This window comes from Saxophila tyrrhenica, assembly GCF_035928015.1.
Source record: "Saxophila tyrrhenica strain CCFEE 5935 chromosome Unknown scaffold_10, whole genome shotgun sequence".
Classification (NCBI taxonomy): domain Eukaryota; kingdom Fungi; phylum Ascomycota; class Dothideomycetes; order Mycosphaerellales; family Extremaceae; genus Saxophila; species Saxophila tyrrhenica.
The window spans coordinates 938,285-965,806 of record NW_027041742.1 but is presented as its reverse complement, the minus strand read 5'-3'; the positions used below and the strand labels follow the sequence as shown (position 1 = coordinate 965,806).

The window sequence follows — 27,522 nt, the reverse complement described above, 5'->3', positions numbered from 1 at the left end:
CACGACATCGCGCTTTGCCAATCGTTGTGATCCTTCGACAGCCGATCATCTCCTCTTGTCTCTCCGCGTGACATACGTCCCGACCTGAGTTTTGGTCTCGTGGTATGGACCGCTAGAGGACAGTATACTACCGTTCATAGCGGTGCCGGAGCCCTCACGTGTTCCAGAGGAAAATTGATCTGTAATGAACTTGTAGACAACAAGAACGAGCAGAGGTCGTCACACGAGCCAATCGGCTGTCTCCCGGAGCTAGACTTTAGCTAAACCTTAATCCATCAAGCTCGAGAAAATAACCTTCCAAAAACATAAATTTCACATGCAACAGTCGAGAATAAGAAATCTGCCATGGCACCCGCAAAGAAGAAGCAGCGGCTGTCGAACGGTAGTGCTGCTCCTGTAGAAGCAGTGCATGGCGACAGCGAACCACAAGAAGCAAAGGAAAAAGCCGCGGAGAAGCCAGACCAACGCCGCTCGCTCTTCGTCCGCTCGCTACCACCAAACGCAACTTCAGAGTCCCTCACCGAGCTCTTCTCCGAGTCGTACCCAGTCAAGCATGCCACAGCAGTCATCGACTCAGCTACAAAGCAGTGCAGAGGCTACGGTTTCGTCACATTCGCCGATGCGGAGGACGCAGAACGAGCACGAGCCGAGTTCAACGGGCACACCCTCGATGGTCGCAAGCTGCGGGTAGAGCTCGCAGAGCCCCGCCAACGTGATGCTGAGAAGAAAGGCAAAGACCCCGCCGCGGTAGTCAAGAGCCAACGACAGCAAGACATACCACAGCCTTCGCGACTCATTGTGCGAAATCTGCCATGGACGGTCAAGAGCTCTGATGATCTGGGCAAGCTGTTTCTAAGCTACGGAAAAGTAAAGCAGGCGTACATTCCCAAGCAGAAGAATGGATTGCTGGCTGGGTTCGGATTCGTGGTGTTGAGAGGGAGGAAAAATGCTGAGAAGGCTCTAGAAGGTGTGAATGGGAAGGAAGTTGATGGGAGGACGCTTGCTGTTGACTGGGCGGTGAGCAAGGGTGAATACGAGAAGCTACTGAAGAAGGGCGGGGATGCGGACGAGGATGCGGACGAGGATGGGGTGGAGAAAGCTGATGAAGGCCAGGATGTTGATGGTGAAGATGAGCATTCAGACGAAAGTGAGATTGACGGCGACGATGCGGAGAAGGTGCCAGGCGAATCAGACGGCTTCGAGGACTTTGACGAAGACGCTGATGTCGATGTTGATATGAACGACGACGAGGAAGCCGAGACTGACGGGGACAAGTCTGAGGATCGCTCGTCCACTCTGTTCGTGCGCAACCTTCCATTTACGTGCACAGACGAGGATCTCGAAGATCACTTCTCAGCCTTCGGCGCTACCAGGTATGCACGAGTGGTGATGGACGCGATCACTGGTCGATCAAAAGGCACAGGATTTGTCTGCTTCTACAACAAGCCAGATGCCGACGCTTGCATTCGAGCTGCGCCGAGACGGACACTGCCAGCTACTCCAAACGATGCTAAGGATAGCAAAACCCTTCAAGCACCAAACTCGATCCTTCAGAACGAAGACGCCGACCCATCAGGACAGTACACAATGGACGGCCGAGTGCTGCAAGTCTCGCAAGCACTCGACAAGTCGTCTGCAGACCGTCTGACCCAGGAGGGCGCCGCCCATCGACACAAGAGCAAAGAAGACAAGCGACGTCTTTACCTGCTATCTGAAGGCACGATCTCAACAAAATCAAAACTGTACGAAAAGCTCTCACCGTCAGAGCGCAATATGCGCGAAGCCAGTGCGAAGCAGCGAAAGCAACTCATCGAAAGCAACCCCTCCCTTCATCTCAGCCTAACCCGCCTCTCCATTCGGAACATCCCGCGAAGCATCGGCTCGAAAGAGCTCAAAGCGCTTGCGCGTGAAGCCGTGGTCGGGTTTGCGACAGATGTCAAAGCCAGCACCAGAGAACCACTCTCGAAAGAGGAGCTCTCTCGCGGTGGCGAAGAGATGCAAGAAGCCGAGAAAGCTCGGAAGAAAGCGGGCAAGGGCGTGGTGAAGCAGGCGAAAGTCGTGTTCGAGGGCCAAGGCGGGAGTAAGGTCAGCGAGGACACTGGTGCAGGTAAAAGTAGAGGTTATGGGTTCATTGAGTACTACACTCATCGTAATGCGCTTATGGGGTTGAGATGGCTGAACGGACATGCTGTTGGATATCAGGTGAAGGACAATTCGAAGGCGAAAGCTGCTGCGAAGGAGGAAATACAGGATCGGAAGAAGAGGCTGATTGTGGAATTCGCGATTGAGAATGCACAGGTTGTCATGCGAAGGAAGGATAACGAGGTGAAGGCGAGAGAGCGCAGTAAGGCGGTTGAGCGCGGAGAGCTGCCTCTCCATCAGCCTGTTGAGGGTGAAGAGGATAGTGGGTCACGAAAGAAGAAGAAGAAGGGGTCGCTCAAGCGGAAGCGTGATGACGAGCGCAGTGAGGACTCCACCAAACGACCGCGGCGGCCACGCGAGAACGGATCTGAGAAGGGCAAGCCAGGACGACAGAGGGATCGCTTTGGCATGATCAGACGAGGGACCGGGAAGGGGGTTGAAGGTGACAAGGGCGATAAGGCAGTGCCGAATGGCGGTGCCGAGAAGAAGGAGAAGAAGGTCGTCGATGAGAAGCTAGTGAAGAGGAACCAGATTATCGGGCGGAAGCGGGCAATGCGGAAAAATCGGGCTGGAGGCAGCAAGTAGGGCAGTGTTCAGGAGTTGTACAGGGTCCACAAGAGATTGTTCGTGAATTGCGCGATACCGATCGTCCAGGCTTTCCAGAGAGCAACCCGAGCGGCCGTGAATTCGGTACGTTGAGGAGGAGCGGGTTCCACAGGTGTACGCATGCAGATGACTGGAGGATTCGGCAAGCCGATGAAGCCGGGTTGGAGCATGTTGCACTTTTCTGCTGCTGTGATACGGGGTTCAGAGTGTTGCAAGGCTGATGATGTGTAGCAACAGTCGAGCAACACCAATGCAGGTGTGCGCGTACGTATGGCGAGCGACAAGCTGTCACACTTCGTTATCACCGTTGTCAACTTCATCGTCCATGTTCACTTTTCCTGCAGTCGACGTTGGTGATGTACTCCAACCAGACAACGTAAGAAATGCTGTCCCGGCGGCGTGGTGGCCTGTCCCATTCATCGGGTCACGCTCCCAACAATCCAATTATCACAAACCATACCACCGGTATCCGTGGGACCAGCAATCCTCACCCCAGTCCTCGGAAGCATCTCCCACACAGCCGGACCCGACCCATCGTCTCCCCCATGCCACCGTTGTGCACGAGCACAGCCAAAAGCCCGGCCCGTGCCTCCAGCGGTACAACCTCACGTCGTGCGATATCACATTGTCCTCCCTCCACGCACCCTCAGCCTTCGGGATCTCAAGCTGCAAGCAGGCGCATAACACCCGGCAAGTGGGCCAAAGAGCGGTGAAAAAAGTGACAGATAGCATATAAGCCGACCACTCCGTCCAGTTCGCCGCTCTCTTGTCAAAGACTAGGGTGACTCCGCCCTCCAAGCTGGTTGTGGCGACGACAATGGTAGGTCCGTCATCTGCTCGTCGTACGACATTTCTCCGCATCCTGTCATTGGGTGGAGTTCCAATCAGTGCGCGAGGCGATGGTGATGGCTGCGCTTGGACGGCGGCGGCGTCACCTTTGCGAGGCAGAAGGGAGATGTTTGGCTCGTATGGGATGTTGACGGCTGGGGATGGTATGAGTCAAGAAGCGCCGACGGCCGTGGGCAAGGTGGAGACGTTACGAGCTACGACATGGCCTGTGTATCTTGGGCTGCTGACGGAGGGCTTATAAGGTGTTGCTACTTCGCCTGCTGCAGAAGAACAGATTCGAAGCACTTCTCCAAACAAGCGATCTAGACGCATTGACAAAACTTCTCCTCGCTCTTTGGTGGTTCTTTTGCTTGCGCTTTGGTCGTCCTTTCTACACCGTTCGTACAAACCGCCATATCTGAGCAAGGCAGGTCAGTAACATGCAGCAAAGCCTTACCTTGAGCCTGACTGACATCTCAAGCAGTCAACGATTACCTGCATCACCGGCAAATTCCTGTCATATCAACATGTGCCAGGTATGTCGGACCTGCTCACAGAAGCATTCGCGACCTCTGTAACGCCTCTGCCAGTTCGAAGTCGTCCACTTCCACTGCGGACACGCCGGCCGCCGGCTCATCAAGCACTGCCACGCCGCCCGCAACGACCCCAATCACCAATGTCTCGGAGCCTGGTCAATCAAGCGGGAATGGATCAGCACCAATCAAGTCTGTCAGACTTGCGAGCGGAATGTCATGATGCATCGCCAGCAGCAGGGTCATCAGATTCGACTGTAGCATTTGAGTGAGGGAGCTTTGTTTCGGTTTGCACTTAGCTGCGGCGTTGGGAGTTGGTCGGACAAACCCATTGAGTGAATTTTTGCTTGGGCTGAGTTTTTGGGGTTGCTGTTCAGCGTAATGATTCACGAGTGGCATGGGGAAGCCATCGGAACATCCTGATATGAGAATGTGCACAGTTGTACTGAATAGCTGGGAGTGAGGCTATGTATTCGTAGCACCTTCGACTTTGCCCTTGATGTTGTACCGTTTGCTGAAATAGGTGTACCAGTCGTTGAGCGTCTTCTTGGAGGTGTCATCGAGGTCTTGCCAATCTGGCCGACAATCCTCTGGCTTCAAGGAGGACTGAGCCAGCGCTCTCGAAGCATCTTTGCCAGCGAAGACTGGTGAACAAGGTCAACATAGCGTCATCTTGAGACCAGAAGATCAGGCAAACATACCCTTGTATCCTCCTTCAGGACCATACGACTTGTTGCCACTCACGTCGAAAACCGTGCCCTTGCCCTCGGTCAGTATTCCAGCAGGCTGACAATCAGGTATATCGTGGCACACCTTAATCGCAACGTAAGTTGGGTACTCAGCGTTCGAACCTATGTAAACATTCTTGTCAGCACGAACTATGCAGTTTGAGTGTACTTACTACTTGTACTCACCATCGCACTTTGAGAGATAATCCTGGCTTATGACATCGTCTTTTGGCGGGTCGAGCTCGACCTTGTGCTTTGGTTCGAATGGCATGATGCAAGCAGCTATTCTTCTCGTCGAGTCAAGATGCAATGGCAATGAGTTTTTGACCTGATCGATAGACTACGGGATGGTTTGATGTGCTCGAGGAAGTCACATCCATCGCAGGTTCGGGCGGCCCTCTCCCGGCCGAACCAATCCCGAATCGAAGGACGAGAGGGTCTCCGGCTGGACATGTATCTTGCGGAGCCACGTCCTGCAACTACAACATCCATTGGAATCTCGATCAATCTCGCAGCGAGCGAGCACGGGCTGCACACCATCTCTCACAGACATGCGCATGCCAGGACCCCTCCAGGCTTCCAGACTCAGCTGGACTGCAGCCAGAACCCACGAAAGACCAGCTCCCGTAGAGCCGTCTGGACATTGTACCTCACCATTGGACATGTGCTGGCGGGGCGCTCATAACAATGGTTCATCCTCCTCAATGTGGACAGCCTGATGCTCAGAAGAGTGCTGCCATTGGACGAGACGGGAGATGATTGGGCCCCTTGACCCGTAACAAGGCTGCGATCGCATGCGCGAGAGCTCGGGTCGTCGACTTGCAGCCAGACAGCCTTGTTGTTCGCCAATCTTCCGCGAAAACAACCTAGCCTAGTGCCACAAAGTATGCACGCCGTTGTCGCAAGGCTACGAGGCTGTGGTGAAGTAATGGCGATCTCCCAGGAGCTCGAGCGCATGGCTCAATGGCATGGTTATCTTGCAGTCCTCGCCTCCCGTCGTCGATCCACTGGTCTTGACATAGCAGTTCTGCGTTGAAGATGGCACTCATGGCTCATGGCAATCTTGCTATATGTGTTCTGCTGGCGACCATGCTGCACTTTGCAAACGCTGCATGTCCAGCGCCGATAAGCCTGCCCGTGAGCAATGTTGACTTTTTCGGCGGCAGTTCGCGGAGGGGCATTGCGATATCCATTGGCAGTCCTGTGCAACAATTTTCGTTTGCCATCGATGGGTAAGAACACCATGGTCTCTTGGCTCCATTCGATCACTCTGACAGACGTCCAGGGCCCAGAACAATTCGTGGGTCTACCGGCTAGGGGATAATTTCAGAGATCTCGACACGGGCGAGTCACGCTGCAACTCCCCAGCGCAGTGTACAACTTTGAGAGGAGGTCTATATAACCCGAACATATCATCAACTGCTCGAATACCTACAGATCAGGCCATCCAGGAAGATCTCTACTTCTCCAATGCTGAGCAGGACGCACCCGAGGTGATCAGCGTGTTGAATGGCACAGCAGTTCAAGACGGCATCCGTGTGGGAAGTACTACGATCGAGAAGTACATGTTTGGAATGATATGGCAGATCGTTTGGGCATTGCAGTGGCCGCAGAACACTCTCGGTCTTGGGTCTGGCTCGACCCTGTTGAGTGCCCTCAAGAGCGCGGAACTCATTGCATCTTCTTCTTACGCGTATTACAACGGATTCATCACCGATAGTGACGACGACCGGGACGGTCAGATTGTGTTTGGCGGGTATGATGAAGCACGTTCAACGGGTGCTAATGTCACTCATGCATTAGAGCCCAGCACAGAGCAATGTCCTACCGGTATGTGGCTGGATCTCCACGACCTAGTCCTCACCTTTCCGAATGGAACATCACCAAGTCTTCTTCAAGGAGTAACAATAAGGGCTTGTGTGGTCCCCCAGCTGTCGGCTGTGATGGCACTGGCGACAGATCCGTACTGGATACGTTTTGAAGAGTATACGGAGACGCAAGCTGAAGGCTATGTGGAAACAGCGATCAATTGGGGTACCACCACTTACGACTCGAACGATGTGTAAGCGTGAAAACTTGCTTTGAATCGTCAGGACGTCGCTGATGCTGAAGCAGTTACGATGGCGGCTTGCGCATCGATCTCGGTTCTGGAGTGGTTGTCGATATCACGAATGACATGCTCGTCTCGGTTGGGAAAACCATTGCACCAGGCGGCGGACTCTACCTAGATGATGAAACTTCTGCGGTGTTGATCCAAAATGATGACGCTTTCATTACACCACTCATCGGAAGGCAGTTCTTTGCGGCAGCCCAGCTCTTCGTCGACTATGAGGCCGGGACATTCACCGTGTCGCCCGTCGAAGACACCACGGACAGTAATCTGATCGCCGTCGGCAAAGACTGTGCTGCGGCAAGCGATGTCAAACCACCGGACGACAGCGGCGGCAACAATGGGAACGACCAGCAAAATCACGAAGACGGGACAGACGGCGACAAGCATGTCAAGCCGAAAGGTCTCACCGGCGGCGAAATTGCAGGAATCGTCGTCGGTGTCATCGCTGCACTCGCTATTGTCGCCGCTATCGCCTTCTACTTCTTCAGACGCCGCAGGCGTACCGACACAAGAGAATCGTCGTCCAGCTTTCCGGAAGCTGTTGGTGCATCTCCACAAGGCGCAGAGCTGCAGACGAAACCGGTCAGACAGTTATCGATGTCGAAGACTGCCAGGTCATGGTTCAGGTCATCTGAGCCGAAAGGGGACTTCAGTCCGAGTACGAGGGAAATGCAGGGGTCCGGGTTCTAGTTGGCATACGACGGTTGTATTGAGGGTGAGATGAGGTGGGATGTCATGTTGATGCGTGTGTTACAGCTGCTTTTGATAGGTGCAATGGATGCTTCGTAACTACCAATCTCTAGATCTATTGTTTCCACAAAGCTATTGGTGAGCAGCCATGGTTATCATCGCCGCCACGTTGAACTTACATGCTCACGCTATATATACCATGTTCCCGGATGAGAGACGTTTCAACTTGGAGCAGAATCAGCACACTCGACGTATCAACCATGGCTCTTCACCGGCTTCTCCACCATAAGGCCGATGAGCGAGTGCGCTACTTCGGCCGCCGCAAGTACCGTCGTCTCGCCTGGGTTGTCATAGATGGGAGCAACTTCCACTGCAGAATGATCAGCATAGGCGTTCATGGTCAAGCCCAGAGCGCTGAGACGGGTCAAGGGGTCGAGTGTAGCCTACCAACATCCGCCCCAATTAACTCAATCCCCTCCAACCCATCCAGGATCGTCAGCAGCTCCCTCGTAGTCCAGCCGCCGACCTCTGCCGTCCCAGTGGCAGGCGCATAACTAGGATCTAGCACATCTATATCAACGGAGATGTAGACCTTCGACCCTGCCACGCGCTCCTTGAGCTTGTCAATGATACCTTGAGTTCCAGTCTTATCCAGCTCACGGGCCGTGATGATGTTGAATCCGCAGGCTTTGTCGTGCTTGAGGTCGTACTTCGGATTCGAGACCGGAGCGCGGATGCCGGCGTGGATGGATGTGTTCTTGATCAGACCTTCTTCGTGGGCGATGTGGAGGAAAGTACCGTGGTTGACGCCGCTGTGTTTTATCAGTGATCAACCTGCTCTAACGGATGAGGGGTGGCTTACGCATAGTGGGAGAGGCCTCCACCAAGGACATCCGGGTCCCAGGTGTCGAGATGGCTGTCAAAGTGAATCACGCTTACTGCTCCCCAGTGGTCGTAGGTCCCGCGTAAGGCGGAAAGGGTCGTGGTGTGGTCGCCACCAAGCGTTATGATACGAGGAGTTGAGTACTCGGTGTTGTTCGCTGTACGAGCTGATACGACCTGAAGTAGCTCAGCATCGCCGTCTTGAAGCCTGACTGAACGGGAGAAGGTACCTTGTGAGCCTTGTCGAGCTGCTTGAGGGCGACTGTATTGTCCTACGAGGCGTAAGCACCAACACATGGGCCACCGAGATGCATGAGGCGTACCAAGAACGTCAACGGGGCATCGCCGCAATCAACCACCTTGAAACCCTCGAGGAAGACGTTCTTGCCTTCAGCAAGTTGGGTCAGCCGTCATTCGTCCTCAACGGTGGTTCAACATACCAGTATAGACGCTCCACGAGAATGCCGGCGCCATCCTTCGAGAGCCTTGACGGATGCCATTGGGGCCAAATCTCGCACCTGGACGCGCCGTCACACCCTGTACACATCAAGCAGTTAGCATGCTATCTTCAATGTGAATGCCAGCGGCTGAAGAATGACCCAACGACTTACCGTATCAAACGGCGCCCCCATAACCGCGATATCATACTTCTCAACCTCCTCTCCATCGTTTGCAAGACAATGTACATAAGGCAAATTGGCATACGTAGCGATCCCAGACATCAACTGCGAGATGTCAAGACTGGCGGTGTCTTGGTCCACGCCATAGCCAACGATGGGATGCTGGATTCCAGCGACTGGCGGGAAGGTGATCTCGCGGGCCAGAACAGCTCCGACCAGAAAACACGCGGGCAACCAGGAGAATAGCATGTTGACCTTTGCACTCGCGACAAAATGACGACGTGAATGAAGAGAAAGTCGAAGGTTGGCCGAATGGCAATGTTTATCTGAGCTCCGAACTCCGAATGCGCCGCCGGCGAGCAAGTTGGCCGCTCGTTGAAATGATGCATCTTATCATTCGACCTGGAGGATATGAAAAAAGGTTTTGCTTCATGCTATGCTATCCGCCACCCATTGCTCATGCCTCTAATCGCGTCAACCGTGTCCTCATCATTCGTCCTGGCCTCTTTCCCTCAAATGTAATCCCGATCAACAAAACTCTGAATCATCCCCGCCGGCGTAGCCTCATACTCCTTCAACACCACCTTATCCCCCTCCAAGACCGTATTGGCCTGCACAAACACCTTCCTCGGCTTCGCCTGTCGAATCACCTCCGGCCTCACCTTGTTCGCATACCACTCGTCCACGTTGGTCATCTTCATGTACAGATCAGTGCCGGCCTTGAGATCCGCTGTCGACTTGGAGACGTGCAGCTTCTGCAAGAAGTCGTTCACAGCCGGTCGGCCGTGCGATTGAATCTTCGTCCTGTCGAGGTGGATCTTAAGGTCGGAGAGGTCGTCTTTGCTAGAGACGAGCTTGCAGAACTCTGGGCCGGCTGATAGGAAGGATTGGAGGATGGCGAAGCGAGCCATCATGTGTGGTTGTCCCCATTTGCGCGAGTTGGGATCCCAGAACTGGAGCGCAGCGATCCCGGCCCTTGCCATCTGCAAGTAGCAGACGAAGAGTACGTCTCCGGCCTCTCCATTGATGTCCTGTCCAAGGTCAGCACAAATATCGGCCAGAAGAAAGAGCTGTAAGACGTACCTCTTTGCCATCCCCAATGCCGAATATCTGAAGAATGCCGTAGTCCGGACACAGCGACATGGCAACGCACTCAGCTCGACACTCCTCGTACGACGGTCCCATGCCGCCGAACACACTGCCCCAAGTCTCGCCAGGCTTGTAGTAGCTCGCGACCTTCTTGCCAGTCACAGGGTTGATGGGAGGATTCTCAATGTCAAAATTGTATTTTCCAGGCTCCGTCTCCTGCAACAGCTTGCCGCAGCCATGACCGAGCAGCTCGTGAAGCCCAACTTGGACTTCGAAAGCTTCGTCCTTGTACTTGTCGTACACTGCTTGATCTTCTTCTCGGATGAAAGGCGTGGGCTCGTTTGGTGACGCTGCGCTCAGCACATTGCCGAGTGATACGTTCTTGAAGCCTTCGTTTTGTCGCACATCATCGTAGTTGGGAATGTTGATGCCTGCCGGTATGCCACTCCCAGCAAACGACAGGACTTCCAGCGAGGTGAAATCCGGAGCCAGGAATCTATCCTTCTCGAAGTCCTTGGGCCAAGGCAGCTTCGGAATCTGCTTCGGTGCCGCCTCGACAAGCTTGCCGAAAGCCTTCGTCCTCTCCTTGTTCACCATGGCGGCGAACTAGGTGTGGCAATGCTCGTCAGCATGGCTCTTAAACATTGCTGAAGATGACACTTACACCCTCCCACTCACCACGCTCACCAGACGGATCGCGGTAAGTCTCAATGAAGCCGATGTTACTCTCGACCATCGGACCTTTGTCCCTGATCCAGTGCCGTTGCGAGTCCTTGTGGGCATTCATGGAGCCATCATGGAACGCCTTCACGTACTCTGCTTGCATGGCCTCTTCCTCGCTATTGAGAGCGTACTTCTTGGCTTCTTCTAAGTTCCGCGCAATTTTCGACATCGCCGCCTGGTGGTCGCCGTAGACAATACGCAGCTTCTTGCCTTTCAGGGGTCCATCCAATTCGAAGTTGTCGCCTTTGATGTCACGAGTAGCCGGATCCGTAACGGCCGATGCAATCAACAGCTCGTAGTCACTGGATGATGTCTGACGCAAGCGCGTGTTCTCGGGCATGAGCTTCTTCTCCTTCAGAAAAGCGGAGATGTACTCAATCTGCTCCTGAGTAATGCTGGGCGAGTCTGGGTAGTACGTCGAGATGTGCCCCTTATCTGGGTAACCGAGATGCATGGGCGCCGTGTTCTTCGATTCGTACAGAAGGTCCTTGAAGGCATCGTAGTGACGCTCTGCCGCCTTGGACGTCTTTGCCAGTGCTGCGACGCTCTCCGGTTTGATCCTGGGAATGAACTTGGAGTCACCGAAAGACTTATAGTTGCCAGTGTTGCCCAGGAATTGTGCCGCGTAATTGAGCAAGTGTGTCAGGTCCTCCTCTGAAATTCCAGCGTCCGACTGTAGCTTCTTCCAGTCGCCTGAATGGAATTAGCACAAGACATACGGCGGATGCGCGCAACAGTCCATAGAACCCAAGAGGCAACGAAGAGGCAACGAAGAGCCATACCATCACAACCCCTATGCAACTCCACCACAAAGTCATAAATCGCCTCACTCTCCCCGCTAACCTGCCGCAGATTGATCCTCGTGCCCGCAAACGCCGCGCGACTGATATAGTGCGCATACTTCTTCTCCTTGTCGTTCAAGGCTTCGAAGTGGGGTTTGATGGTCAGAGGGACCACAGTGGGCGGGTCGTCGGCCAGGTATTGTTTGAGTGTGGTATCGTCCATGGCGTTTTCGTGCATTCTGGTATGTCCGGTGAGGTGATTCGAGTGAAAGAGGAAATGTTGTGGTGTCGTGTGAGATGGGGCGTGCGGAGTGGACTCGGAGATGCCTTGCATATGCGCTAGGGAATGCAGGTGCTACCGGATGAAGGTTTGAAGCTGACGGCGTTGTGGGTGTTTGACTTGTTTACATTTTCGAGACTATTATCTGCCTATCCTAACGACGCTCCTGTGCTGAAGAACGCTCGCAAGGGTATCTGGCCGCTAACCGCGCGCCGTTTTATTTCGCTGTGTGCACCATATCCCCCAATTCAAATCATGCAAGCATTATAGCCAAACCCTCCTCAGATATCCAATTGATCCCAAGACTTTTCATCATGAGCGAGGCTCTTACAACAGAGCAGCGAAGAAAGCAGCAAGACCGACGAGGCCACCGGAGGCGAGGTGCATGTTGCTCGCAGCGGCGCCAGACGAGCTGCTAGCGGAGGCAGAGCTGGAAGGAGAGCCAGACTGCTGCGAGCCGGAGCCGCCGGTGGTCTGTGGGCGTCCGCCATTGCCGTTGCCGTTGCCGCGGCCAGTGGTCTGGCTTCCACTAGCGGCGCCAGACGAGCTAACGACAGTGGAGAGGCCAGGGGCGTTGCCGAGGACAGAGGTAGTCGTGTTGCTGCCGTTGATCGTGAAGGAGGTGACGCCGGCGGTACCGTTGTATGTGAGGGTGTGCAGTCCGCTCAAGCCTGCTGGGATGGTTGCGACTGGGGCTTGGGTGGTGACAGCGCCGGGCTGAGTGGTGACAACGCCGGGCTGAGTGGTGACGGCACCGGGCTGGCTAGTGACGGCCGTAGCAGCCACAGCGGTCTGTTCGGGCATGCCGGTCACGACGCCATTCGAGTCGGTCTCGGTGAGGTATTGGGTGTTGGGGTTGGAGTACTTGTAGGTGCTGGTGACAGTGATACTGCCGCTGAGCACGGGAATGAGCTGAAGACTTGTTAGCGATTACTTTTCTCTTGGAGATATGTTCAACATACAGTGTAGCCCTGGCTGCTGGAGTCTTGCGCGAGCGCGGCGGCCACGAAGGGCAGGACGGCGATGGCGGAACGCATTTTGGCGGAGGAGTGTGTTTGTTGGCTTGAAGCGTATTAAGCGACTGTAGTTGTATTAAAACGATAAAACGCTGGAAATGCGAGAATACACTCGAAGGTATGGATTGGTCTTGAAGTAGAGAAGTGTGCGAGAAGGCAAAGTTGGAGACGAAAGGAGAGACGTCTCGTCTTATTATATTGTTGCATCGTAAAGCTCGAGCCTACACTCATCCCGGTCCATGAGAGCCGCAACGCCTTTTAGCGCATCTGGTTGTGAAGAGACCTAAATTTACCTGGCAACGGTTGTGGTGTGGTGTGTTTTGCCTCTCTGCCTCCGGCGGGAGTGCTTTGAACAACAGCGGCAAACCAGACCATTCGTCGCCGCAGTGGAGTCGTGGCCTAGGTGCATTGCAAGCGGCGGAAGAACAGCTGATGTCCGGAGGGAGAGAGCGTTGTCTGCATGAACATGTTACGACCGTGACGCGTCCAGCTGGCTTGGGGCGGCTTGCCGATCAGCCTCGATTCCATCTCCACTCGCAGCCGAGCTTAAATCCTATACAGATCTGGCGCTGTGGCAAGGCTAACTCGCTTATTGGGATTGCGGTCTGTTGCCACGCGAATGTATCGATATTCGCCAGTTTTGTAACAGATCCCGCCTCGGCTCTATTGGTGAAAAGGACGAGATGGAGTCTTATCGGCCCGCTGTAGCACGTTGTACACAATTCTAGGTCGCCTCCGCATCCACCAAATCGCGTGTGGCGTTTGTATCTCCAGAACAACCATGCAGGGCCAGGCCCACACACCATGCGGGTCTCGGTTGGTTGGCCGACTGAACTCTGAGCTTGTGGATGCTCGAGTAACGGATGAGGGCCGGAAGTCAATAATACCTCCGAAGCTTCAACAGGTCGTACAGTACACAATGGAGCGGTGGGCTCTCGAAGCTGCTTAATCCTTTTCATACCAATAATACAAGGTTTGACCAGCAAAGACACCAAGTCGCCTCCACCATATGAGTCCTCAGCAGTCGTGCCACATTTTTTCCAGGGACCCTTGCTGGCATCAAAATGCTCGCTCGCGGTACCACTCGGCACCAGAGGGTTAGATTACGGACGGATGGAGGTTATCTCGCCAATTGATCGAAAGGCATAAGCAACTGTTAACAGGAATGAAATTGAACTGCAGACGGGAAGACCTTGACGATTGGGCAGCGAATGAGGCATAGAAAGAGTCAAGAAAGGTAGCATATCTTCGTGTAAACTTCTGTGATGAGGCCGCAACATGCATGAGCAGATATGTACTGCTAGGTAGTCGTACAGCGTTCATAAAAGCTGTCCTGGGCTCTTAAACGACGCGTTTGACCTATGAAAACCGGGTCAGTCAATAGCGTCTATAGCAGACAAAAGTCGGTAGGGCGTTCTTACCTCAAAGAAGCGCTTCAACCACCAGACCTGAAACACACCCTCTCCTATGAGCACGCCCAACTGGAAAATGCTCCACCATTTGACACGAGAGTTGGTTGACTCGGCGGTGTTGCGGTGCGTCCGCTCGCGGACAACGATGTAGCCCTGTTCATCCTTCACCTGCTCCAGGAGCTGTGACATCTGACGAACTGTTTTGACGTGATCAGCGGATGCCCATCCCATGCAGAAGACCTGCTCAATGCTGCCCCGTGGAACAGCTGGGTATTACAACTTACCCTCCTTCTCCAACGGATCCTGCGGTGCCTCGGACTCCGGCACGTACACTATCCCATGCACATTGAAGCTCACCTCCTTCGAGTTCGCCGACCAATGTTCATTGCTGAAGCAATACATGTACCTCCCATCCTGCGTCGCATCAAACGAGTGATCCCCCGACGACACCGACGTCTGGTGAATCTGGTATGCGCCGTTGGGCTGCTGAATCCAGAAGTCGATGTCCAGGTTTCCGCTGCCACCGAACTCCCTATCGCCTACTTGGAACGTCACGGTCATTTTGTCGTCCTTGTGGAGGGATTCGTGGAAGCATTCTCGCGAGTGCGCGCGGAGCTGGATGTTGTGCGCGTGGGTGATTGTGAGACAGGAGAAGACGAGGAGGAGGAGGTCGAGGAGGGACATCATGGCGTCGCGCTGCTTGCTCGGTGTCGTGGTGCGCGTTAAGGAGGCATTCGTGTTCGGTGGGTTGGATCGTCGAACATTTCGAGATTCAGGGACTTTGGAGGAGACGTTGCGGAAACGCTCCGTCGAAGTCTTGGCAGGGATGGACGACTTCACTTCACTTCATCTCGAGCACAGTACGATTGCGATACATCCATGCATATATTTTTGCTTGCCGAAGTATTGCAGGCATATCGTCGAGTAACATCAGCACTTGGGACTACGACAGTGGAAAAGCCAGCATCGTATCGAGATCCGTGTCCCTTGCGGAAGGCGGTAGTGTACGAAAGCAATGTTGAGCATGGTTGAAGCACGAAAGAGTATGTTTTTGAGTCCGAGCATGCTTCATGTGCTCCTCAGTCCACCTTTGTATTACGGGCTAGAGTCTGCACAACTCCAGCCATCCTGGATTACCTCCGACTCTTGTTCATCCCCTCCAGCGGTCTTCAGGGTCGGCTAGCCATGTCCCTCTCTATCCTCGCATCCTCCCCATCTCCACGAACTTGTCACGAATATCATCCGGATGCACCTTCCTGCCCGTCTTGTCCGCAAACCTGCTCGCAACACGCAGCCAGCGATGGCGCTCGTCCTGCACCAGCAGCTCCGAAATGCACTGCAGCTCGCCAAAGCTGAACATGTCATCCTCCATCAAAGTCGTCCATTCGCCTTTGGTGAAGCGGGCGTCGCTGCCGGCTTTGGAGGAGGGTGCCTTGGAGACGGACGGCTTCTGGTCTCCACCGGCTTTCTTGTCGCCTTTCTTGTCGCCTTTCTTGTCGTTGCCCTTGTCTCCTCCGTCTGCTTTGGCCTTGTCGTTCTTTGCTTCGCCTTTGCCTTGGTCACCGCCACCTCCAGCCTTGGTGAGTTCCTTCCAGCGGCTGGTGGTAGTGCTCTTGGAGCGACCGATTGCAGCACCGATCTCAGCCCACGATTTGCCGTCTGCCTTCATCGCTAATATCGTTTTGTCCTGCTCTTCGGTGAACTCCTCGCCTTGATCATTCTACGATAACATTAGCATGTATGAGAGTAACCAACAGCTGCAGAGGCATCAAATACCTTTCCATCGCCACCTTCACCCTTCTCACCGCCACCCTCCTTCTTCTCAGCCTTCCCCTTGCCTCCACCCTCCTGCTTCTCCCCCTTCTTACCATCACCCTTCTTCGCATCATCACCCCCTTTCTTCCCATCACTGGCGCCCTTCTTTCCACCTTCTCCACCGCCCTTAGCCTTCTCAGCTCCCTTCGCATCGCTCGCCCCCTCGCCATCATCGGCATGCTTACGCACAACAAGCGCCATCTTCCCATTGTACAGACGCTTCGCGCTCGGCATGGTGTACTCGCGCTGCTCGATCAACGTCATCGGCTCAACTGGCTTGTACTGGTCAGCGTCGTACGGGGCAATGGCTATCAACGGGCGGCCGGAAAGCTTGAGGCTCAGCATGTTTGGTGCATGTGGATGGTGTAAGATGGCGGGATATGGCTGTGATGTGGCATCTGATGTTCGTTGGTGTTGAGAGGGCGCATATGGGAAGTCTTGGTAGTGTTGTGATCTGGTCGATCAGGCGACGCAAACAGCGAAGTGAAGTGAAGTGAAGTGACAGGGGTCATGGGGTCAAATCGACCTCACCTCATGCCAGTGCAGTATCAAATGGCTTACCGCTGTACATACCTTGGTCTTCTTCTGTGTCTTCGGACTGCCGCCCCTCCCTGGCAGAAACGCATCCCACAGCGAGATCTCTGGAAGCTGGTCTTTCTCAGGCAGATTGTTAGCATTGACCGCTACAGCGGCAATGTCTCTGGCTAGGCGACCCATGGTTTCGATTTTGGCATTCGTGGTCTGCTTGACTTTTCGATGTATTTCATGTGCGGATTAAGGGGATGTGCGAAGCTTGTCCAGATGAGGCAGGAGTGGGTCGTCATGGCAACTTCTCCAGCATGTGATAACGCTCGTACCACTTTCTACCAGGGCTGGATTTCTTTGACCGATTGTCGACCACCGTTCAGAGGGGACTGGCCCCATCGATGCACCAACACATTCTTTCAGACTTCAGCGACGGAGCGAATCTAACGTATCCGCGCCCGGACGAGAGATCCTAGGAGCTTCTGATCGGACATCGTTACAAAAGCAAGTTGTCAGCGAGTTCGCAGTCGGTCTTCCTTTCGTCCCACCGCCACTACCTCCGGAGGTATCCCTCCGCCTAGGACACCCGGGCATGGAGCCTCCGTTGAAAGAGCAGCCTCGGAAAAAGGCAACCTTCATCTCCTAACACGTTACCATGTCGATTCACATTTGCATCATGTCTGGATGGCAGCTGGTCTTTCCGGACGCAGAGCAAGCGATCTGCTGGTGCCGAGTGCTCTGCCCTTCCATGCTTCGCATCCACCCGCAGATGGCGAACACCGGTAGGGACCAGCGAGTAGACGTCAATCGAGCTAGTCAGAGGGCTCGGGACACGATTTAGTCGGATCTCGTGGTTCTGCTGGGAGCTGGTTGGGTGACTCGGAAAGGAGATCACGATTGGCCTGGCTCAGTGCTCAGTTGTAGGTTTCTTGTTGAAGGCTGGCAGCGGAGTCTCAGGCATTTCAAGTGTATTCTTCTTTTCTTCTCGATTGGCGGTCGGGCTCAGGTACGCAGTACCGTTGGCATTTGGGTCACAAAGGAGGCAGATTCCACCAGAAAGATGAGCACGTGCTCCTTCCCTTCGGCGTCTTGCCCGGATCTCCGCTTCGACGGCAACGCAATCTGCCAAAACTGCAGGACAACGAGCATTTCCTCTGAGGCCAAGGACATGCTTTGTGATGAGTGCGCTGCGATCTGGAGTGCTCCTTGACCAGAAGTTCTGGTGTGACTCGGTGTGACGAACAACAAGCTGAGAAGCAGCCCTTGGCTTCCGCAATGGAGAGAAATGCCAGTCCGCTTGCATCCAGCTCTTGTCGAGAAGGCCCTTCTCCGCCAGCTGGACGACCCTCGTGCCGCTGGGGTGCCAACCTGTATTGTCGTTGACCAACGCTGGGAGTTGAGAACGACCCCACGTGCTCCTATTCCCGCACAAAAACGATCGACCTGCAAGCCACCACCACCTGCCGAGACCCGGCGCGCTCATTGGCTCCTTGACCACAATGTTGCGCATGCCTCGAGCAACCTTCGCCGCGAGAGCCAACCGCAGCTGACCGGCCGAGCACGCTGTCGCGTGCCCTTCGCTCAGTTTGTGAAGAGCGTAGATAGTCGCCCAGCATGCATGCGACTCTTGCCCTTCCGTCTGAACCCACGGTAAGTGCTCTCACGGCCGCCGCAGGTAATGCATATATGACTTCTACGAGGCACGATTCACGGCCCATCTTCTCGCCCAGTGTGTCTTCTTATACCCAGCATTTGTTCCACGCTCGACGGCCGAGTGCTCAGAGTGGAACGATCATGCCACGGCCAAATCCCCCGCCTACTCCAGGCTCGTCAAGCGATATCAGAGGGAAGGAGGGGGCGCATGGAGCGCCGGCATTCAATCTGCCACCTACCGCATATCAAGAAGCAGATCGTGCGAGTTCGAGTTCGGGGACACCGTCAGCCAATGGCTCGGACTCGTCGTACCGTCCGGTGTCTCCAGCACCACCAGCTGCTTCTCATAGCAGGAAGCGTTCGGCAGATCAGAAAGGACCCGTCGTGACGAAAGATGACTTTGCCCTGCCGCCTCCGCCTACACGATCGAGGAAGATCATACAGATGAAGCCACAGTCGAGCGAGAGTGTGGACCAGTCGCATACGGGAGCAAGCACTTCCCCTCAAGCCAAAGGAAATGGCACACCTCAAACAAACGGCAAGAGGAAGCAGAACAGCGGTGGAACCACTGCAGCAGGACGCAAGATAGCTCGAAAGACAGCACACAGCTTGATTGAGCGAAGGCGCAGATCAAAAATGAACGAGGAGTTCGGCGTGCTCAAGGACATGATACCAGCATGTCAAGGACAAGAGATGCACAAGCTCGCTATCCTCTCGGTATGTGATCTCCAGGACGTTCGTTCTCTGTAAGCACGCTAACCATCGGCAGGCCAGCATAGAATACCTCCGCTACCTCGAAAAATGCGTCTCCGACCTGCAAGCCCAACAAACCTCTCCCCGCCCACCACCACCGCCCTCCGCCCCCCAAAGCACTCAAGACGACGACCCCTCCAACGACGAAGACGAAGAAATGCAAGACCCCGACCCCCCCACCACCGCCTCCACCCCCGTCACCACCGCCCCAGACCGCAGCGCCTCCCTCATCTCCCTCCCCTCCCTCTCCCAAATCACCACAGCCTCTACCACCTCCCCCTCAAGTTTCCCTTCAGAACGCCATTACTCCGTCTCCTCAGCCTCGCAAGCGAGTTACTCGCCTTACTTCCACTCGACCCACACGTCTCCGGCGTTCGGCCCGCAGATCTCGCAAGGGTCGTATAGGGAGGTGTTTGGACTCGGGAGTCCGGCGCTGCAGCCGTTGGATTCGAGGAAAGGTGGTGAAGGTGCGCTGAAGAAGCAGCGGTCCGAGTCGGGAAAGGTGGCGCGGAGCGAGCAGGAGCTGGACCAGGAGGCGACGGCGGCGCTTTTGATGCTGAATCACGATCGGAGGAGCTGGAAGGGGAGGCAGTCGGAGGGTAGTGGAACGGGGAGGAGCGGGACTGGGATGAGTGTGCGGGATTTACTTAGTGGGTGAGAGTTGTTGTATCTTTCGCGTGCCCTGTCTGGGACTGTTTTAAGATTGGGTAGAAAACGTGGTCTGGTCAACAGAAATGGGTTACCGACCTGAAGACGCGGCGTTGACTGTGTTGCATCAAATGGACATGATTTTATCTACGTGCTACTTGTGTACCAAAAGCATTGGAGCACCGTAAAGTGATGGGACTGTGCTGATTGTCCCGACGACTTGTTAGCGACGCCGAAATGAAGTCAGAAGATCAAATGTAATGATTGTACAGAGCAAACTCATGATACATTCTAATCTCATCCCCGACCGTCATACCAACGGACCGTTAGAAACTAATCACCCCTTGTGTCCACCCGAAACAACAACCGACGAGCCTTTAAAAGTGCGGCGTGTTCAGGGCCAACAGCAGAATGATCCCGGAGATCAGACCGGCACACGGCAGCGTCAACACCCATCCGCAGAAGATGTACGCCATCTGGCGCCAGTTGACAGCCCCGAGGTCGTAGTTCATCAACGCCACACCCAGCGCAGCACCAGTCAAGCACTGAGTAGTCGACACCGGCAGCCCGAGACGCGAAGCCAGTAGCACGGTGATAGCAGCACCCAACTCGATGGCGAAACCACGCGTAGGGCTCATCTGCGTGATCTTGTTGCCGAGCGCGCGGACGATGTGGTAGCCGAAGAACCAGAAACCCAGGCCGAGCAGAAGACCGGCGACGACGAGGAACCAGACTGGAGTGGGCGACTCAGTGCTCACGACACCGGCGCGGAAGGTCTGGTAGACGGCGGCCCAGGGGCCGACGGCGTTGGCGACGTCGTTGGAGCCGTGGGCGATGGACATCATCATGGCCGAGACGACTTGGCAGTAGGTCCACATGTGCTCGACGCGGACGTCGTATCTGAGATGGTGTGTTAGCGGGTGTGGGATTGAGATAGGTGGATATGTGGCAGACTCACTTGTGGGCCTTTGCGTGGACAGCGCGGAGGAGGTCGGAGTCATGGGTCACAGCGTCGATGGTCACGCCGTGGAGGAGGAAATACTTGAAGTAGCCGAACCACTTCCTTGGATTGCCCCACGAGAGGTGCTCAACGGGGCCGATGAAGCGCTCGCGCGGTGGCAGGTACTTCCTCTTGCGCTCCCGCATTGCTGGGGTGTTCTCGGAGGCGGCGATGACGTGCTCATCGTTGGGTCGAAGAGTACCATCAGCCTCTTTGACGTCGCGAAGAGAAGTCTCTGGGGTGTCGTTCGGGGAGCCGTTGAACCGCTTCTCCTCGTCCTTCTTGCCGGCGTGAACCTCGCCGTATGCATCCTCGTAGTAGTTGGTGACAAACTCATCACCCTTGCCTGGGAAGTAGAGCGGTGGGTTCTCCCTAAGGAGCAGCGGGCCCAAGGGAATGTGCCAGGGGCGGATCCGGGGGTCCTCGCGAACCAGCTTGGCTTTGAAGAAGGGGATAAAGAAGACGTAGCCGATGATGGTAACGCCAAAGAAGACGGCAAGAATGACACCGGCGATGGTTCCTTGCTCGGTGTCGATGTCTGGTCCGTTTGGCACCTCGATGACGATGAACAAGGTCAAGATGCCGAGCGTCATGCCCAAGTACCATGGGATCATGCGCATGGCCCATTTGAAGCTGTCCTTGCGCTCAAGGACGGAGTACTTCAGCGTGGCGAAGAGGATAGCAGAGAAACAACCGGCGAGCAAAGGCGCAATAGCCCACGATGAAGCAATCTGCGAGATGCTGCCACTGGTCCAGCGCCAGGTGATGGCGGCCTGCGAAGCAAAGCCGACCTGTGGTGATAAGATTAGCACGGTTCGGAGGACGTCCAAGCATATCACGACTTACACCGATCAAGGAGCCAACAACGGTCTGCGTCGTGGAGACGGGGAATCCGAGACGTGTGGCAGTGAGGAGCCACACAGCATTGCCAACCTCAGCGCAGCCCATGGCCAGCATCAACGCGCCTGGGTTGCCGTCGAACCGCTCAATGTTGAAGATGCCGTTCTTGATGGTGTCGGTGACACGAGACCCAAGAGCCACGGCACCTAAAAACTCCGTACAAGTTGCCAGGAAACCGACCTGCACCATGGTAAGGGTCCTGGCGGCCACCGAAGTGGCGTATGCGTTGGCAACATCGTTCGCTCCGTTACCAAAGGCGGAGAAGACGAACGCAATGGTGGTGAGGGCGAGAATCCAGTCGTACTTGGCAGTCGCTGCGGGCGCCATCTTGAAAGTATGGCCGAAGAAGGCGCTTCAGGTACAGTGACGAGATGTAGGAGACCTGCAGAAGGACAAGGACGGGAATACAGAGAGCGCCAGGGCTATATAGCACTTACCTGCAGGCGAAAAAGCATGTCATCCTGCCCTTCGGTCTCGCCTGGTGGAGGTCCATCGTTCTCACTGCCAAGGGCGTCCGTTCCACCTACGAAGTTTCTGCGATGCACCGCATCCAGTGCTTCGGGCCATGCGTTCGAGAATAAGACTTGTTCCAAGAATTGAGGACCCTGGTCCATCATCCCATCACTACTCCTCCGAGGTAGTGGCCGCGAAGGCGTTAAGCTGAAGGCGCAGGCCAAGGTCTTGGACGGGGGCGATGAAGCTCAAGGCCCGAGGCCATTGTCCTCGTGGTCAAGGAGCCAGAGTCTTGGGCAGATGCGCCAAAATCGACCTCACCTGTCGCGCTCTGCCGGTGGTATGAAATGAGTAGAAGTTCGTGCTTTTCGAGTGCTATAGCAGGCCATTGTGTATGTGAAGGTGAAGTTGGGATATTCCTTCCAAGACTACAGCCAAGAGGGTAAGAGGTCTTGTGCCGTCGTGTGCATTTAGGTCGTCGGCGTTGGTGTTCGACAGCGACCACGTTTTTGCTGCCCCCGCCGTGATTGGCTGGAATTTGGACGTCGCTTTTGCCGTCGATGAGCCTCAAGCCAAGCGCCGACCTCACACCAACTCGTTCGTGGGATGATGGATTCCATTTCATCTGCAGATTCGAGAACCTCGTTGTGGACAGAAGTGTGACACGTGGGCACGTATCGAGACGAGTCTGAATTGGAAGGTCGTGAATGAGCGACGGCAGGCAAGGACATCGGAACGATGAACTCTATCTCCACCTACGAGACTGCCCATCACGAACATTGATTCTTCTTGCTATTGCCGCGATAGGCATGAAAGCCGACGGCTAGACGTTCACACTGCTTGTGTAGAAGGCGACTGGCCCAAAAGAATCTAATGTTGACGGCTGACGAGGAGATAGAACGCGAGTGGTTTCATCCAATTACCATGATCCAGCATCTAGAAAGATCAGGCTGCCTTAGTGCTGTCAGGTCTGCGTATGGTTCCTTCAACGACTTCACGTCCTCTCGAGTTTTGAAGCAGGGCTGCTTCCTCTGCCGATGAGCTTCCTATGCATTACCCTCTCATCTCGAAGGATAGCGTACATCGTGCACTCTAACATCGCAAGCAAAATGCCGATGGCGTAGACGTGGTATGTTGTTGGGTAATGGAGCAATCTCAATTCTGACGAACCCTGCCGCACATCCTCGCCGTCAATCGTCGTTCGCATTAGCCTGCCCAGTCGGCAAGGCAGGGCCTGCCAGAAATACCCGCGGTAGCTAATTCGAATAGCACCCATGTGACGGATTGCCCAGGACTTCGAGCTGGAGATGAATGTTGGAGGATCTCAACATCTTCCTGCGCCGTTGTGAACGTAGGATTCGAAACCGCTATAGTGCCATCGTTGGCTTGGGACTTGACTGTCGCGGATGTACTTGCAAATCAGGCGCACCACCGCCGAGGTTAGCGAGAGGAAGCGTCGGAAGGATGTCCGTGGGCAACAAATTGTACGAAAGTGTGCAAAGGGTTGCTCGCAGGTTGAAGGACCTCAGTGGGCTATCCTCGCGCACAGTAGACAGACGACACGTTCTGAGGTGATGACCGATCGGGACAAAAAGTGCAGCAAGAAAAAAGAATCCTGATTACCTGGAAGATGGAAAGCGAGTTGAGGCCAGCAAGATGCGCTTCGCCTCGAATGTGCTGAAAGACAGCAATCTGCCTTTGCTGAACAGATACTTACGGTTTTCCGGCCAAAGGTGCTGGATCATCCAAGATCTAGGTCCAATCTAAGGCTCTTGCCATCACCATCCAGTGATCGCGCCGGCTCCCCTCTGGCTTCAGCCTCCTTGGACCTGTACAGGCATGCCGGTCAGGGCGGAAAAATATGAAGTACTGTAGTCGCAAGGATATCAGAGAGCACAGGCGACGCGCTGAGATGTCCCCAACACATGCGGTCTGGCGACGGCGAGGAGGCACACGTATCAGCAGCGGTTGAAGCAGAGGGATGCGCCACGAAGTGCAGAAGGCGTGGTCATGCCACACTTGGTTGGGCGCCCAGGCATGTGCTGCAATGGTGCACCGGTCGTCCGCATAAGAGGCTAGCCTCGTAGATGATCGAGCATCAAAGTCCCATGTGTTAATGGAAGAGGCCCGCCAGCAGATTATGTGGTTCGAGATGGTCGTTAAGCGGGTTGATCTTTCAGCCTGCCCCATGAGATAGCTCATGTCGCGTTATACTGTCGCTATAAGCAGTCTTCTACTGCCATGCCTGCGCTTCTGTTGCCAGCTACATGACATTGCCTGTGGTGGTTCCTGTGAAGTCGTTCCGCGGCGAGGCGGGTCCAGACGCGGTCGTTCCTTGCCGTTCGCGCTTGCCCTAATTAGTCTTGGGCTGTTTTGCGGCAGCCCACCAAGCCGTCCCTTCCAAACAATTGCAGCCTGCTTCACCGCAACAACCTCCTCTTCACCTCACCACCCACCACTCCGCCGCACCACCGGGTCCATACCACCCCCTCCGCACACTCGAGAGCACCCCGCCGTAAGCCATACAACACCGCCAAGATTACAGCTATGCGCGAAATCGTACGTTGAGAAATACCACTCCCCTGGCCCGCACGCGTGCCCCGCGTCTGGCATCAACAGACTGCTAATCTCTCCTCTTTGACCAGGTCCACCTTCAAACCGGCCAGTGTGTGAGTAGAATCACGAGACTGAAAACGCGGAGAACAACATTGACACCATTTGAAGGGCAATCAAATTGGCGCCGCCTTCTGGCAGAACATCTCCGGCGAGCATGGCCTCGACGGTGCGGGCGTGTATGTTTTGAAGCAGCACCGCACGTGAAGAACAAGGCTGATGGACTACAGGTACAATGGCACGTCTGACCTCCAGCTCGAGCGCATGAACGTCTACTTCAACGAGGTATGCTGCCACTCAGCCATCTAGCGCCAAGACGCAGCGCTAACATCCCCAACAGGCCTCCGGCAACAAGTATGTCCCTCGCGCGGTCCTCGTCGACTTAGAGCCGGGTACCATGGACGCCGTCCGCGCTGGTCCCTTCGGTCAGCTCTTCCGCCCCGACAATTTCGTCTTCGGCCAGAGCGGTGCCGGAAACAACTGGGCCAAGGGCCATTACACTGAGGGTGCCGAGCTTGTCGACCAGGTTCTCGATGTTGTGCGTCGCGAGGCTGAGGGCTGCGACTGCCTCCAGGGCTTCCAGATCACTCACTCTCTCGGTGGTGGTACCGGTGCCGGTATGGGTACGCTCCTCATCTCCAAGATCCGCGAAGAGTTCCCCGACCGCATGATGGCCACCTTCTCCGTTGTGCCCTCGCCAAAGGTGTCCGACACCGTCGTCGAGCCGTACAACGCCACCCTCTCCGTTCACCAGCTTGTTGAGAACTCCGACGAGACCTTCTGCATCGACAACGAGGCTCTCTACGACATCTGCATGCGCACGCTCAAGCTCAACAACCCCAGCTACGGCGATCTCAACCACCTCGTCTCCGCCGTCATGTCCGGTATCACCACCTGCCTGCGCTTCCCGGGTCAGCTCAACAGCGATCTCCGCAAGCTCGCTGTCAACATGGTGCCCTTCCCACGTCTCCATTTCTTCATGGTCGGCTTCGCCCCTCTCACCAGCCGTGGTGCGCACAGCTTCCGCGCGGTCTCCGTTCCCGAGCTCACCCAGCAGATCTTCGACCCCAAGAACATGATGGCAGCCAGCGACTTCCGCAACGGCCGCTACCTCACCTGCTCGGCCATCTACCGCGGCAAAGTCTCCATGAAGGAGGTTGAGGACCAGATCCGCAACGTGCAGAACAAGAACACCGCCTACTTCGTCGAGTGGATCCCGAACAACGTCCAGACCGCCCTCTGCTCCATCCCACCGCGCGGCCTGAAGATGAGCTCCACCTTCGTCGGCAACAGCACCTCTATCCAGGAGCTCTTCAAGCGTGTCGGCGACCAGTTCACTGCCATGTTCCGTCGCAAGGCCTTCTTGCATTGGTACACCGGCGAGGGCATGGACGAGATGGAGTTGTCCTTGGCCGAGTCCAACATGAACGATCTAGTGTCCGAGTACCAGCAGTACCAGGAGGCGTCCGTGTCCGAGGGCGAGGAGGAGTACGACGAGGAGGCCCCGCTTGAGGAGGAGTAGGCGAGTCCACTTGGCGACTGCTGCAGCGTTGGCGCAATCGGCGAGGGAGGTATTGATGGCACTTGGGATGATAACCGAGGTATTGACAAGAAGAATGCGTGGGTGCTTTGTGTGCGGTGGAAAATGGTATTGAGCGATTGCAGATGTTTAGGCTAGCATGGCGCTTGCGTCGAGCAGAGTTCTACGTCTTGATTCAATGCTAGTTGATCTTCATCATGATTGAGAACATGCTGCCCTCATGTTCCTTCCGTGTTCGTCGTTTTCGTTACAAGAAGCCTGAACTGCGGCACTGCCTGTAATCATAATCGACTCGGCGTATCAGTGCGTGCCCTTCACATTGATCCAATTCTCGCCCACATGCGCCACATAGACACACTATGGCCTGCGAGTCTGGTCACTATAACAAGTTCCGTGCGGTGCACCACTTCGGCAGCGTCGGCTGAGGTTGAGGATTGGTGTTAACAATGCGTCTTTGAATGGTAGAATAAGTGAGACATACTCTGTAGCTTGACCCTCCCGCCTTGGATCGCAAAGCGTGCTCGTTGCTCTCCTGCATGACCTTGAAGCGGTGCTGGCGCTTGAAGCGGTGCCTTGCTGGACCGGTATGGCAGGTCTCAGCAGATCCTCCATCGTCTGCACTCAGGCAAAGCGTGCGCAGCTCCCGCCGCGTTAATATCGCATACTGCTATGCCCTCCACACAACGCAGCGCAGCGCAGCGCTCCGCCCCACCCCCTCCCAGAAAAAAAGTCCATCATCCTTCACCCCCTCCCCATCAATCACACATGCTTAGTCCCCCCCACCACACCCCCCCTAACCTTCGTCCAATCGATCCTCCCATCCACCTCCTCATCCACCAACCCACACACCACCACATTATCCCCTCTCACCAAGTACAGCCCATGCGGTTGTTCGGCGGAGGGCTCGTTGTCGTCGGGCGGGCGAATGATGCGCTCGATGGTGTCTTTGAGCACGAGGTTGGTCACTTGGTCGCAGGAGACGAGGGTGCCGGTTAGGGTGCGGCCGTCGACGGTTAGGAGGAGGACTTTTTCTGGTGGGAGGGAGGTTAGTTGGGGATATGGGGATGGGGGAGGGGGAGGCTTGCTGTTGATGTAGGCGTTGAGGGACATGGTCGTACTGTTGAGGGCTGGCGGCAAGGACGTATAGGGAGGGAGCGTGTCGTGCCGCCAGCGTTGGT

General features: G+C 55.3%; 11 protein-coding genes across 11 annotated transcripts; 3 read left to right on the top strand and 8 right to left on the bottom strand.

Annotated features, from left to right (window-relative positions):
• Positions 1-345: 345 nt before the first annotated feature.
• NOP4 (RNA recognition motif-containing protein) lies at positions 346-2,727 on the top strand (the record flags this gene model as incomplete). Its single annotated transcript, XM_064804163.1, has 1 exon — positions 346-2,727. One exon carries the CDS (start codon positions 346-348, stop codon positions 2,725-2,727), a length of 2,382 nt encoding a protein of 793 aa, XP_064657964.1.
• A 1,847-nt stretch (positions 2,728-4,574) lies between these two features.
• On the bottom strand, positions 4,575-5,108 carry LTR77_006923 (uncharacterized protein; the record flags this gene model as incomplete). The annotated part of the gene is made up of 3 exons (XM_064804162.1): positions 4,575-4,753; positions 4,811-4,960; positions 5,024-5,108. 3 exons carry the CDS (start codon positions 5,106-5,108, stop codon positions 4,575-4,577), a joined length of 414 nt encoding a protein of 137 aa, XP_064657963.1.
• Positions 5,109-5,875: 767 nt separating this feature from the next.
• On the top strand, positions 5,876-7,640 carry LTR77_006922 (uncharacterized protein; the record flags this gene model as incomplete). The annotated part of the gene is made up of 3 exons (XM_064804161.1): positions 5,876-6,069; positions 6,123-6,899; positions 6,953-7,640. The coding sequence occupies 3 exons, from the start codon at positions 5,876-5,878 to the stop codon at positions 7,638-7,640; spliced, it is 1,659 nt and encodes a 552-aa protein (XP_064657962.1).
• A 254-nt stretch (positions 7,641-7,894) lies between these two features.
• Positions 7,895-9,391, bottom strand: LTR77_006921 (uncharacterized protein; the record flags this gene model as incomplete). Its single annotated transcript, XM_064804160.1, has 7 exons — positions 7,895-8,010; positions 8,088-8,452; positions 8,503-8,699; positions 8,753-8,794; positions 8,846-8,910; positions 8,963-9,059; positions 9,134-9,391. The coding sequence occupies 7 exons, from the start codon at positions 9,389-9,391 to the stop codon at positions 7,895-7,897; spliced, it is 1,140 nt and encodes a 379-aa protein (XP_064657961.1).
• A 263-nt stretch (positions 9,392-9,654) lies between these two features.
• LTR77_006920 (uncharacterized protein) lies at positions 9,655-11,974 on the bottom strand (the record flags this gene model as incomplete). Its single annotated transcript, XM_064804159.1, has 4 exons — positions 9,655-10,173; positions 10,226-10,837; positions 10,896-11,647; positions 11,737-11,974. The coding sequence occupies 4 exons, from the start codon at positions 11,972-11,974 to the stop codon at positions 9,655-9,657; spliced, it is 2,121 nt and encodes a 706-aa protein (XP_064657960.1).
• A 369-nt stretch (positions 11,975-12,343) lies between these two features.
• On the bottom strand, positions 12,344-13,053 carry LTR77_006919 (uncharacterized protein; the record flags this gene model as incomplete). Its single annotated transcript, XM_064804158.1, has 2 exons — positions 12,344-12,928; positions 12,979-13,053. The coding sequence occupies 2 exons, from the start codon at positions 13,051-13,053 to the stop codon at positions 12,344-12,346; spliced, it is 660 nt and encodes a 219-aa protein (XP_064657959.1).
• A 1,320-nt stretch (positions 13,054-14,373) lies between these two features.
• On the bottom strand, positions 14,374-15,128 carry EMP24 (p24 complex component; the record flags this gene model as incomplete). The annotated part of the gene is made up of 3 exons (XM_064804157.1): positions 14,374-14,391; positions 14,454-14,641; positions 14,729-15,128. The coding sequence occupies 3 exons, from the start codon at positions 15,126-15,128 to the stop codon at positions 14,374-14,376; spliced, it is 606 nt and encodes a 201-aa protein (XP_064657958.1).
• A 511-nt stretch (positions 15,129-15,639) lies between these two features.
• Positions 15,640-16,976, bottom strand: LTR77_006917 (uncharacterized protein; the record flags this gene model as incomplete). Its single annotated transcript, XM_064804156.1, has 3 exons — positions 15,640-16,164; positions 16,221-16,643; positions 16,833-16,976. 3 exons carry the CDS (start codon positions 16,974-16,976, stop codon positions 15,640-15,642), a joined length of 1,092 nt encoding a protein of 363 aa, XP_064657957.1.
• A 1,422-nt stretch (positions 16,977-18,398) lies between these two features.
• On the top strand, positions 18,399-19,848 carry LTR77_006916 (uncharacterized protein; the record flags this gene model as incomplete). The annotated part of the gene is made up of 2 exons (XM_064804155.1): positions 18,399-19,154; positions 19,207-19,848. 2 exons carry the CDS (start codon positions 18,399-18,401, stop codon positions 19,846-19,848), a joined length of 1,398 nt encoding a protein of 465 aa, XP_064657956.1.
• A 367-nt stretch (positions 19,849-20,215) lies between these two features.
• LTR77_006915 (uncharacterized protein) lies at positions 20,216-22,065 on the bottom strand (the record flags this gene model as incomplete). The annotated part of the gene is made up of 3 exons (XM_064804154.1): positions 20,216-20,738; positions 20,797-21,629; positions 21,685-22,065. The coding sequence occupies 3 exons, from the start codon at positions 22,063-22,065 to the stop codon at positions 20,216-20,218; spliced, it is 1,737 nt and encodes a 578-aa protein (XP_064657955.1).
• Positions 22,066-27,103: 5,038 nt separating this feature from the next.
• lsm8 (snRNP Sm protein) lies at positions 27,104-27,454 on the bottom strand (the record flags this gene model as incomplete). Its single annotated transcript, XM_064804153.1, has 1 exon — positions 27,104-27,454. One exon carries the CDS (start codon positions 27,452-27,454, stop codon positions 27,104-27,106), a length of 351 nt encoding a protein of 116 aa, XP_064657954.1.
• Between the last annotated feature and the right edge of the window lie 68 nt (positions 27,455-27,522).